Source organism: Pipistrellus kuhlii, unplaced genomic scaffold (genome assembly GCF_014108245.1).
Source record: "Pipistrellus kuhlii isolate mPipKuh1 unplaced genomic scaffold, mPipKuh1.p scaffold_m20_p_3, whole genome shotgun sequence".
In the NCBI taxonomy this organism is placed as follows: Eukaryota; Metazoa; Chordata; class Mammalia; order Chiroptera; family Vespertilionidae; genus Pipistrellus; species Pipistrellus kuhlii.
In genome coordinates this window covers 97,692,845-97,706,225 of record NW_023425529.1, presented here as the reverse complement: position 1 = coordinate 97,706,225, position 13,381 = coordinate 97,692,845, and the positions used below count along the sequence as shown (strand labels likewise).

At 35.6% G+C, this 13,381-nt stretch overlaps 1 protein-coding gene across 11 annotated transcripts in view; it reads left to right on the top strand.

The window, feature by feature from the left end:
- POSTN (periostin) overlaps positions 1-13,014 on the top strand; it is a 50,311-nt gene extending 37,297 nt beyond the window's left edge. For 2 of the 11 annotated variants that reach the window (XM_036454971.2, XM_036454968.2), the window contains 6 exons: positions 1,115-1,204; positions 3,302-3,391; positions 4,647-4,724; positions 5,169-5,252; positions 11,237-11,275; positions 12,881-13,014. In XM_036454971.2, the coding sequence (XP_036310864.1) occupies positions 1,115-1,204; positions 3,302-3,391; positions 4,647-4,724; positions 5,169-5,252; positions 11,237-11,275; positions 12,881-12,918 (419 nt within the window). In that variant the 3' untranslated portion in view covers positions 12,919-13,014. Of the gene's footprint in view, positions 1-1,114; positions 1,205-3,301; positions 3,392-4,646; positions 4,725-5,168; positions 5,253-10,724; positions 10,770-11,236; positions 11,276-12,880 lie in introns of those variants that run through there. The other 9 variants (XM_036454977.2, XM_036454973.2, XM_036454976.2 and 6 more) reach the window with 7 other exon arrangements.
- The last annotated feature ends 367 nt before the right edge of the window (positions 13,015-13,381 follow it).

Here is a 13,381-nt window from a genome sequence, read left to right as displayed (position 1 = left end):
AATATGAAAAAGAAATATTTTTTATGAAAACCTTGCCTTCATAGAGCTTCACTATAAAGGATATTTCTGAAATATCAGTTTAAGTTCCTTTAAAGAAATGTCAAGTCAGATAATTTATTAACTAATTTCCTATGCTTAAACACCTTAAGTGTACTTTTCTTTTGAAATATCTATACCTTAAAAACCTGGCCTTCTATTTTGATACTCAGCATCCCTTAGTTCTATAGATCAAATATCATGGTGTAAAATATTTATTGTTTAAAATAACTATACTTTTGTTTTCCTGATTTTATTTTGTTCTAGACTATTTAATTCTGGGTAATTGAAAATTTCTGGACAAAGCAAATAAATTCTCTCAAAGACAAGCAAATTTAGTTACCCTCATTTGTTGAAGGTTGTTACAGAATAAATTAAATGTACTGAACTTTATTTTTCTTCTCCTCTATGAAAGTCTTGATTAACTAATATAGTAATCAACTTTCTAACATTCAAAATTATTTTCTACGGAAGCAAAATCATTTTGCAAGTTAAATACAACACATTTAACTTTTGCATTTGAAGGACTGTTTATTACTTAGTCAATTTTTGCATCATTCACATGGAAGGTAAGTATTCAAATTCACTTAGCCATAAAATCTGAATTTAGTATCTTAAAAGTTGGCATACATTTGGGACTTTTAAATGTACAATCTTATGGTCATTAGGTTAAAGAGTCTAAGATAGTCAGTAATTAAAATTTAATAAGGAAGTAGTAATAGACAATCTCAGAATGGTTAAAATAACACTAGCAATAATAATTAAAACAACTCAAATTTATATATATATTGTATGATTCACAAAATATTGTCACATATTTCATGTGATCATACTTTATAACTACTAATGAATGGATGCATTTACAAATCAATTTAAGCCCTCTTGCAGATGAAAGTAATTTTAATAGAATACCAAATACTTCCTAATTTGGAGAAAATGAGAGTTGTTTAAACTGAATTCACAAAGCCTGAAATTACTTTCATATTTGAGCAACACCAAATGTTGAAATAAATTTATCATCCTGGTAAATTTAAAGGGTACTTAACATGATAATTTGTTTCAAAAAACAATGATTCAGGACCCACAATAACAAAGATGAAAATTGAAGGTGAACCTGAATTTAGACTGATTAAAGAAGGTGAAGCAATAACTGAAATACTTCATGGAGGTGCGTTATGTATTTTTCCTAGTGCCTGGTTGAAATCTCTATGACTATTTTAATCACAGGAATTAGTTTAAATATATTGAACATCTGATGTTTTTTCTTGACTTGTGTTTTATGTAATCATGGGAATATTTTTTTCAGTTATGGGTTCTTATTAGCCATCAAATAAAATATAGATGACCTTTAATTGGTCTAGTTGGAGTTAATTTAACCATTAAGCCATCAGGTTCAACAAAACTGTCATTATTTTTCTACATGCAGTGATGATTATTAAATACTAGAGGTTGGTGCACAAAATTTGTGCACGAGGGGATGTCCCTCAGCCCAGCATGTACCCTCTCTAATCTGGGACCCCTCGAGGAATGTCTGACCCCTCCTCTGCCAGCCTGGTCATCCCTAACTGTCCTCCACTGCAGTCTCGGTCAACTACAACTACCTTCTTCTGTAGCCCTGGATCCCTCAACTGCCCTCTCCTGCAGGCCTGATCATTCCCAACTGCCTTCCCCTGCAGGCCTGGTCACCCCTAACTTCCCTCCCCTGCTGGCCTAGTCATCCCCAACTGCCCTCCCCTGTAGGCCTGGGTCCCCCCCAACTACCCTCCCCTGCCAGCCATTTTGTGGTGGCCATTTTTGACCACATGGGGGCAGCCATCTTATGTGTTGGAGTGATGGTCAATTTGCATATTCCTATTTATTATATAGGGTAATGATGACGATAATTTCAACAAAAGGATATATTGGACTTAGAAGAAAAACATTATCCCATTGTATTAGACTGACTAATAAGCCACAGTTAAGATTATCATAGAGTTCTTATTCTAATAATGTAGAACTCTCTGTATTCTCACTAAATACTCATTCCTCAATCAGGAAACAAATATGACATGGAGAGTTAGCTTACTAGATGCCCTTTGCCCTTACCCAAGTTTCAGGGCACAATTATGAATTTTCAAATATCTGTTGATCTGAGTTTATTTTAGTTGTGTTCTCAAAATGATTGCAGTGGAACCTTGATTCTCAAATTTAATTCATTCCAGAAGGCTGTTCAAGAAGCAATTTGTTCAAAAGCAATAATTTTTTTTTATTAGAAATTATTAAATTGAATTCATTCATTCTAAACTCCCAAATAATTCCCTGTTGTATCCTTTATTATATAAAATACATTTCTAATGTACTGTTTATTCTAGAAATAAATACTTCTTTTCTTAAATTTATCAAACCACCCCTTACTAGCCTTAAAGAAATCACTTTCAGCACTCATTGCAGGGGTGTCTTTCAGGTCAGTATACAGCATCTTCCCTTTTTCACGCATCATTGTCTCTGAAATGCTAGTACCAGCTAATTGCTTTTTCTTTATCCAAATCAACAAAAATGTTTCTACCTCTTCAATTGCCTGAGATCATTCTTTCATGAGTACTTTCACACCTTTAGCAACACTTGATGGCCTCTTTATATTTCAAAATTGTGCTAATTGTCCATCTAGCCAGCAACAATACAACAACAATAATGCCAAAAAAATATTCCCAGAATAACTTCCTGAGATGTTAACAATAGGAGGTTTCGAGGTAAACTGACTCATACTCACAGTCTCTCATTTGTTTGTGACTTGAGAGATTTTTAAAAAATATATTTTTATTGATTTCAAAGAGGGAGAGGAAGAGATCAATAGAAACATCAATGATGAGAGAGAATCGTTTATTGGCTGTCTCCTGCACACCCCACAGTGGGGATCGAGCTGAATCTGGGCATATGGCCTGACTAGGAATCAAACCATGAACTCTTGGTCCATAGGTCAATGCTTAACAACTGAGCCATGCTGACTGGGTGGAAAGAAATGCTTTTTTACATGCTGATATATCAGCATGAAAGAGTTGTTAGCTCAAAAACTGAAGTTTTGTTTCAGAATCAAGACATTTTTTTATGAACTAATTGGTCAAGAACTAAATTTTTCGAGATGGGAGATGTCTGAAAACCAACTTTTGATTATATAATTAAGGTATAAATGGTATTGTTTTGAGAAATACATTTACTCATTAAAATGTCTAGCTTTTGACATCCTGAGGGTGACAAATCAAATGCATTTTTCTACCCCTAATTTCAGAGCCAATTATTAAAAAATACACCAAAATCATTGATGGAGTGCCTGTGGAAATAACTGAAAAAGAGACAAGGGAAGAAAGAATAATTACAGGTAAACTTTAATTCTATAGATGGTACTGGTCCTTATATTATAAAGATCCAATTATAGTTAATCTTAAAATATCTCTATAGTAATTATTATATCATGAAAACCCCCAAAACAACAATCATAAAGAATATATGCACCCCTATATTCATAGCAGCATTACTTACAATAGCTAAGATTTGGAAACAGCCCAGGTGCCAATTAGTAGATTAATGGGCAAAAAAGTTTGGGACATTTACATAGTGGAATACTATGCAGCAGTACAAAAGAGGGATCTCTTATCCTTTGAGACAGCATGAAGGGAACTGGGTAGTATTGTATTAAGCAAAATAAGCCAAACTGAGAAAGACAAATATCATATTATCTCACTTATTTGTAGAATCTAAGGAACAAAATAAATTGACCAACAATATAAGACCTGAAGCATGGGGGCATGGAACAGACTGATATACCTTGGTGTGGGGATTAGGGACATGAGAAGAGATAAACAATATAACTTATATATACTTACATGCATAGTCCATGGACAGGGGCAATGGGGGCGGGGTAAATAAAGACCTCGAGAGGTAGGTAGAGGCTGGAAGGACAGAGGTAAATGGGAGGAAAGTGGAAAGCATCTGTAATACTATCAACAATAAAAATATATCTTATAAAATAATTATTAGAGAAATAAGTTATTTTCATGGTGGTTACTGAAGTAACTATTTTTTTGGCAGATATAATATTCTAAATGTGTAGTATGTTTTTCTCTGAGTTGAAATTTGTAGACAAATCTATAAGCATTGCTTTTATTATCTGCTTCATATACATTATATAATGTATTAGTATATCCTAGAACCAAAACCATTCACTCTTTTGGTTTTCCATTAATTTTAAGGTCTACTCGTATACATACCAAAATATATGCAAATATGTATAAAACAATAAATAACCTCAGTAAACCTCTGTATCAGTCTCCAACCAATAAATTAGCTTAAAATTCTGAATACAAGTATTCTATAAATATTTGTTTAAATGAGTGATTAGCAACTATAGCCCATGCTGTCTACTTGTGTAATAAAGTTTTATTGGAATACAGTATCAATATATAATGCCTATGGATATTTTTATACTATAGCTACTAAGTTGATTAGTTGCAGCATAGGCCACATCACCTAAAAAGTTTAAAATGTTTACTATCTGGAAATGTTTACTTCCCATTACAGAGGAAGTTTACCTACCCCTGTATTAGTCCTATTTTTTTTAATTGTCTTTCCTTTAGGTCCTGAAATAAAATATACTAGGATTACTACCAGTGGTGGAGAAACGGAAGAAACTCTGAAGAAATTGTTTCAAGAAGGTTAGCATACTAAAAATAAATAAATAAGTAAATAAATAAAGATATGACTTTACCTAAGCTGTCTGTAAAGACTAGTCTTGGAGGCTTCATATTTATTTATTTATTTATTTATTTATTTATTTTATATCAGTTCTTCATATATGTTTATTTATTTATTTACTTTATATCAGTTCTTTATTTAAGTTCTATACCAACATAAGAGAAAAAAAAATTCAAACATATAGAATGAAACTTAATGACTGCCACATTGAATATTATGTTACATATTTGTTATATATTATTCAACAGATTTATAAGGAAATGGGCTTATTGAAAAACAACACTAAAATCTGAAAAAGAACCAAGTGTTGGTCTGGAATTCATTGTTGGGCAGATGTGTTTAAAACAGGTCTCCTATCTTCTTGTTACATAAACAATTTCTGTTATAAACATGTACCCTCTCAGAGGTCACCAAAGTCACCAAACTCATTGAAGGTGGTGATGGTCATTTACTTGAAGATGAAGAAATTAAAAGACTGCTTCAGGGAGGTTAGTAAAAGAGAAACAACTAACCCGCTAACAGATATGGTGACTGAATTCTTCAACTTTTTAAAGACTGAGCGTTCACAATTTTTTAAAAGATGGCATCATGTTTTACCTTAACAGATTGATTTATTCAGTGACAGTTTATTTAGTATCTATAAAGAAATTATAACTAGTTTAAGCAGTCTTTAAAAAGTATGGTAATAAGTTTGAGGAGCACTGAATATCTTTTTGCTTTGATACACATAATTATAAGGGTATTTTAAGTATGTGAAAAGGGGGAACTTTTAAAATTAGTAGTTATTTGAACAAACCCAAATTGGTATACATTTTATTTTTTTAAAAATATATTCACTGCTCCCACACAATAATACAAGTCATGTTTATGGAATCTTTAAGTTCATAGATCTATGGTAGAAAAAAAACTAAACATTGCATTTAGTCATTTTCTTGCCTAAAACTGCATTCTTGGAATGTGTATCTGTTTCTTCTAACAGTCTGAGTGATAATCCATACCTGGGAATGTAAATTATTTTGCATATAATATTAATCTTAATCTTTAAAGTATGGAATGTTCTCTGTCTGTGCCATTAAAGGGACCTGCTTTTAAAGGCAAAAGAGAAAAAAATAATTTAAAATCTTATGAAAACTCTAAACAGTAATTATTTGAAGAAATAGTAATGTCATAAATGTAACGCAGATAGCCGAAACTGGTTTGGCTCAGTGGATAGAGCATTAGCCTGTGAACTGAAAGGTCCTTGGTTCGATTCCAGTCAAGGGCATGTATCTTGGTTGCGGGCACATCTCCAGTAGGGGGTGCAAGAGGCAGCTGGTCGATGATTGTCTCTCATCCATGTTTCTAACTCTCTTCCTCTCTGTAAAAAATCAATAAAATATATTATATATAGATAATTTCTATTTGAATAAATTAAATTTTAGTGCCTTTTATTAAAGATAAAATGTTGACAGGTTGTCTTAGAGAAACAAGTATTTAAACTATATAGAAATATCAAATAGTCTCCTTGAAATATACCATGAATTGAGAATGTTTGAGAAAGTTTAGCCAAAGTATGGTCCAGTTGGTTTTTTCTGCTTAAATTTTTTAAAATTGTATCACTCTACCCAAAAAAATATAAATTATCTTGGGACCATATATAATCATTGCTTTTTTATTCCTTATTTTAATACAGATAAAAGTATCTTATATAGTATTAAAACTGTTCAGCAATAGTAAAAATAAATATTTTTTATTCAAACAGTAATTGATTTCCCCTCAATAGAAAGATATGTATTTGAAATATATAAGATTTCCTTTCAGACTCCAGGGGATATGTTACACAGCCAAAGCTCTAAAAGAATCAAAGGTTTCTGTAAGATCTAATAGAGACTTCACTCATCCACCTCCAAAATCTTAATAATCTGCAAAGAAAATATATTGATTTGAGTCAAGCAGCAAAGACATTATGAAGATTAAATTAAATTCTTTTTTAATTTTTTAGTCTTTGCCACATTAAATAGCAATGTAGAATGGCAGTGCTTCTTATTTTTATTTTATTTTTTGAATGTATCTTTAGAGAATGAATCAGTTAGTAGCTGTACCTGTGAATATTGCTTTAATTTATTTAAGCTTAACCTTTATGTTAGTGTGTTTTCTTTCCTTTAATAAAGTCCCATTAACAAGACTATTATAAGCAATGAATTAAATTCTCAAGAATAGTTTTACTCAAGAAAAGAAGATAATTTGCTGCAAGTTAATAATATTCTATTTTTAGTTAATAGACTCTTCCTTAACTCCTGTTTCTGTTAATTGCAGAGGTTGATTCCTTTAGTTTCAACTATATCGTTTTTCTGTATATCTATAAAACATCAGTTTCCACTATTTCACACCATAAATTTTATTAAAACACTAGAGGCCTGGTGCACAAAATTCGTGCATGGGAGGGGGTGGATTGTTATTCAGCCCAGCCTGTACCTTCTCCAATCTGGGACCCCTAGAGGGATATCTAACTGCCCATTTAAGGACAGAATCACTTGCAAGGCATGTGGTTGGGCCCCACTTTAGAATTTCAGACATCCCTCTCACAATCAAGGATTGCTGACTCCAAACTGCTTGCCTGATTTCCCTTAACTGCTTCTGCCTACCAGCCTGACCACCCCCTAACCAATCCCCTGCCAGCCTGATTCATGCCTAGCTGCTCCCTTGTTGGCCCTATTACACCTAACTTCCCTCCCCTGCTGGCCTGGTCACCCCTAAGTGCTGTCCCTTGCCAGCCTGGTTGTCCCTAACTACCTTCCCCTGCCAGCCTGGTTGCCCCTAACTGCCCTCCCTTGCCAGCCTGGTTGCTCCTAACTGCCCTCCCTTATAGGCCTAGTCACTCCCAACTGCCCACCCTGTGGGTCTGGTTCCCCCCAACTTCCCTCCCCAGCAGGCCTGGTAATCCCCAACTGCTCTCCCCTACAGGCCTTGTGCCTCCCAACTGCCCTCCCTTGCCAGCCTAGTCATCCCTAACTGTCCTACCCTGCCATCCTGGTCACCCCTAACTGCCCTCCCCTGCAGGCCTGGTCCCCCTCAACTGCCCTTTCTTGCAGGCCTGATCTTCCCGCAACTGCCTTCTCCTGAAGGCCTGTGTCCCCTGCTAACTATCCTCCCCTGTAGGCCTGGTCGCCCCAACTGCCCTCCTCTGTTGGTCCAGTCATCCCTAACTGCCCTTCCCTGCTGACCTGGTTGCCCCCAGTTGCCCTCCCTTGCAAGCCTGGTCCCTCCCAAATGCCCTGGCCGGCTGGCCTGATTGCCCACAACTGCCCTCCTCTGCCTGCCATCTTATATCCACATGGGGGTGGCCATTTTTAACCACATAAGGGTGACCATCTTGTGTGTTGGAGTGATGGGTCAATTTGCATATTACCTCTTTATTATATAGGATTGTTAAGGTTTTTATTTTTATCAATATAATCAATATAGCTATTAGTACATATCTGGATATTGATTGGATATGCTAATTATTTTTCCATTCCTGTAAAATCATTAGGTCATTCCTGAGTCACAGTATCCTTTTACCTAGTTCTTAAGAGACACTAATTTATAAACATGCTGGTATTAATAGAATTTAGGTCATGCCCAACCAGTGTGGCTCATTGGTTGAGCATTGACCTATAAACCAGGAAATCATAGTTCGACTTCTGGTCAGGGCACATGCCTGGGATTGGGGCTCAGTCTCCAGTAGGGAGCAAGCCGATCAATGATTCTTTCTCATCATGAATGTTTCTCTCTGTCTCTCCCTTTCCCTTCCTCTCTGAAATTAAAAGAAAAAAATATATAGGTCCTAGAAGACTAGCTTTTTTCCTTTGAGAGTCTAGATAATTGATCTATATCCAAACTCTGATGCTTATCTCTAAGCCTGGAGTTTTCTATCTGAATTGCTCATATTGTGGTACACTTGGAAGTCATGACTAAGTAGTCTCCTTGGTACTAATATTATGATTTTTCACTAAAATACATTAGGTCCCTTAACTAAAAGAGTGTTCTCACAAAATGCATAAAGTTTTTCATTCTTATCTTAGGCAGAACTTCATTTACCAAAAATACTAAAGTAATTAAGGAAGAATATCAAACTATGGAGAAAGGAACCGAAAAGGTCATGGAAGGTTTTGACAAATCTGACTATAAAACCTGTAAAGATTTATGACCTTTTTTAGACAATAGGTTGTAGATCTGACACCCAATCTGGGATCCAATTAACTTAATAAGCTGGGTTTTGTTTTTTTGTTTGTTTGTTTATTTGTTTTGTTTTTGTTTTTTGGCTTTGGCTTTGGCTTTGGTTCCTTCTTCTGAAAAGTGGGGCTAGTAATGTTACCTACATCTAAATGAGTTAATGTATGAAAAGTGCTTGGAATAATGTGTGGCACATATGTGCTCCTAGTAATGCTAACCTGGTCAATTTAGTTATATTTTACACCCTATTTTAAATTTCCAAAGTAATAGTCACATACAAATGCAAAAATCTCATATTTGAACTGGCATGCTTTGCATGCTTCACAATACATGTGGTAGAGAAAGGGCTTTTGTTGGTACCATTTTGCTTCTCTAAACATGCCCTGTTACAATTCTTATTCCGTTTGAGATAGCAAAGTGCCCCTGGGAGGAACTCTGATTTTTGTGCACTTCATTGTTCCCTGGGACTGTAGCTATGGAAGCTTTGCCAGGAGTTCGGCAGACCTCAGAGGAGAGGGCTCTGGCCAGCAACCCTGTAGCGGTGCTGCTGGGGGCAGGGCTTTAGGGGCCTTTAGGGAGGCGGCAAGGCCCAAGGGGGAGTAATGGCCAAACCTCCCCGCTTGGCACGGTTCTTTAAATTGTAAGTGGCTATTTCGCAGTTGTACCTGCTCAGGGCGGGCTCAAATCTCCTGGAGCTAGGTGGGGGTTGAGCCAGGGTGGAGCCAGGCGGGTTAGGAGGGTAGGTTTAGCTGCACCCCCAAGGGGGTTCAGTGAGCTTCCACTGCAGAGACAGCCCTGCTGCTGGGGGGGGGGGGGGGGGGGGGGGAGGCCGGGGTGTCTAACCCCTGGGGGGCCACTCAGGCTTGCCTCCAACCAGGGTCTGGAGTTGTAGAGGGGAGGGGCATGCCCAGCCCCAGTGGGGAGAAGAGGAGGGGGCATGCAGCAGTGGGCCATGAGCCCTGGGTGTCTTGGGGACACTGAAGGGTTATTGTTGTGGGCACCCCTGGCGGAGGTGGGGGTGGGGGGAAGAGATCGGGAGTCGAGGTACGGAACTGCAGCTTCTCCCCATCTGGCAGCCTCCAGTCCTCCCGGGGGTTCTGGGGGCTGGGTGGTGTGTCTGCCCATCGCCCCAGATAAAGTGTCCATGGAGGGGGATTGGAAGAGCTCCCAGTGGCCGCTTCCTTTCTTCTTTGCAGTCCGGACTCCTGCCAAGCACTCTCCTCAGACCCCTGGGAACTTGGTTTGGTCACCCACCCCCAGCTGCGTGCACAGCCTCCTGCTGGTCTATCAATATGCAAATTGGTCATTACTGTAACATCGATGGAATCAATTAGCATATTATCTCTTTATATAGAGAGATTAGAGACTTCATATATGTATATATATTAGAAAAAGTTTGACTTAATTATCTAATATAGATTATTTATAAAAATCAAGAAGTCAACATTTGAAGAAAAAATAAAGGTGAGCCAAAATATGAAGCCACTGTAGGAACCTCTTTGATCTCAAATGATCTACAACAAAGTGAAAATGGGACGTTATGCTTCCCAGGTAGAGTTTATGGATGAATTACAAGAAAAACAAGGGAATTTAAAAATATTTTACAACTGAAATGACCCAAAACTACAATTATAGACACCTGAAATCTTAAAAATAATTTGTTTTATTTTTAACTAGGTATTTTTTTAATGGCCTTGTAGGATTAGAAGTAAATCTGGAGATATGTAGGCACACGTTTTCTGAATTGCTCATTTTCTTATTTCTAGAGTTATTAGGCAAATGATATTTTGTTGTCCTCATGCACTAAAAGATAATCATGAATTAATTTAAAATGATAATTCACAGAGAAAGAAGTCTGATAACATTACAAATAGAAATGAGTGGATATCTTTGAGGAGATACTTCTGCTAAACTTTATATAATGAGAAATATCCCTTCATCATAAAGTCATGCTTTTAACCAAAAAAAAAAAGTGAAAAAAATCATGTAAGTGATGTACTTTTGCAGAGTGGTACATTATACAGAACTCCAAATGCCATAATGAAACAAAATATTTTGCAAATGATGAAAATTCATTATGATTCAAGGAAAATAAGTTTCCGTTTTGTCTGTTGCCAATGCAAAAGTCTCATGTTTGTGAAATTCACTACTACAAAAGAAAATCTACACACTTAAGTGCTGTTTATTTAAAACTTAATGCTTTTCTGCTTAACTGTGGTCTTCTGTCTCATGCTGGCCATAATTTCAAAGTATTTTAACTACAACTATTTAATTTTAGACGCACCTGTGAAGAAGATACAAGACAAAAGAGTTCAAGGTAAATGTACTGACTATAGTAACATACATATGTAACACATGTATTGTTGAAAGAAACCAAAGAAAAGGAGAGTGCTTTCATATCTTTTATTGGACTTTGTTGTCTGTTAGAAAGAACAGTTATCCAATATGGGGGCAAAGTATTTTGATGGCAAGAAGATAAATTGTTTATGTTCTGCACTATTAGTAAAATCTAAGAATAACAAATATTAAGGGAAAAAGCAATTATACTCATCTATAGTGCTAGATACATTGAACCCTTTAGAAAAAATCAAATACAGTTAATATGGAAAGAATCCTTAAATATCAAAGCTGAACAAAAGTAAGTACAGGACTAACTCTGTAAAATGTTATTTTTTGAGATGAGAGTTGAAGTATTAACACTGTCCACATATAGGAAATTGTTAATATAACTGTACAAAATTTTGATATAATGTGTAGATTACATATACATAATTTACTCATATACATTTAATGGCCAAATTATTATGATCTCTGAACACAATAATCTGGCCACTCAGTGTGTATATATATATATTATTTGAGGCCCAGTGCATAAATTTGTGCATGGGGTCCAGCCAGCTTGACCAGGGGGACGGGACATGGGTGCTTAGCTTGTCTGCCTGCTGGTCGAATTCCTGATCGAGGGGAAAATTTGCATATTAACCTTTTATTATATAGGATATATACTGAGTGGCCAGATTATTATGCGTTCAGAGATCATAATAATCTGGCCACTCATTCAATATAATATACCCCCATTCAATATAATATTCTTTATAACATGTTTATGTGCACTTTCTAATCTTCCACTTAGGTTACCTTACATTCTGATAGACTAAAAAAATCAAATATTCCCCTTATGGAACTTGGAATAAATTATAAATTTGGAATTTCTATAATAATTATATACTGATAGTCAAAAGAAGTTACAAGTCTTATAAATGCATTATGAGCATATCTGATTTTTAAGTTAATTCAATACAGACATTTGAAATTAGATAATAAGTAAAACATGAAATTTTTAATTAAAATTTATCAGGGATTTCTTCTGAACTTACAAATTCATTCAAATTTTCTAAAGAACTAAAATCACCACTTTAAATTATCATTTTCATATTCCTTTATACAAAGTATAACCTTGATTTTATCATCATAAATGAAGGATATTATTAAGAAACTAGAGGCCCAATGCATGAAATTCATGCACTTGGTGAGGGGAGTCACTCAGCCCAGCCTATGCTTTCTTGCAATCCAGGAGCCCTCGGGACATGTCCAACTGAGGCTTAGGCCTAATCCACAGTCAAACATCCTTAGCACTGCTGTAGAGATAGCATGAGCCCAGATTCTGGCTGAGTGGTGCTTCCCCTGTGGAAGTGCACTGACCACCAGGGGAAAGCTCCTGCGTTGTGTCTTCCCCCTGGTGGTTAGTGCATATCATAGCAACAGTCATTCTGCCATTCAGTTGATTTGCATATTAGCCTTTTATTATATAGGATATGGTCTTTTATAGATATAGTTATACATAGAATATCATATTTTTAAACTCTAATGTTTCATTATATTTACTATATATTTATATATGTTCTACCTTCTTCCTAATTAGGATCTAGAAGACGAGCAAGAGAAGGTCATTCTCAGTGAAAATCCAGACCAGATGACAAAGTTTATACAACCCTATACCCTGGCATTAAAGAAATATTATGAGTACCACTTTGATTTCAGGAAATAAACCATCACACACAAAAAATAAAAAAATAAAAATGGAATAATTCTGAATGCAAATTTAATTATTTTTAATTAGGAAAATGAGGGAAATTGTGGACTTTATAGTCTCCATCATGAGATGGGAACTGAGGAAATTCAAACACCTTACAGCCTTTTACATTTTGACATTAAACATTCTGACCAACTTCAGGATTCATCAAAGAAAATCTTTATCACTGGATTTTTTATAATTCAAATTTCAGTGGTGAGCCATTATCCTATTCAGAAAATTATGCCTCAAATAGACAAAATGTATGCAATCAGTTATTTCTCCATAAAAAATTAACTTATAGAAAAGGGTGCTCAAATAAGAAGAAAAAAGTCTTACATCAAAAGGTTT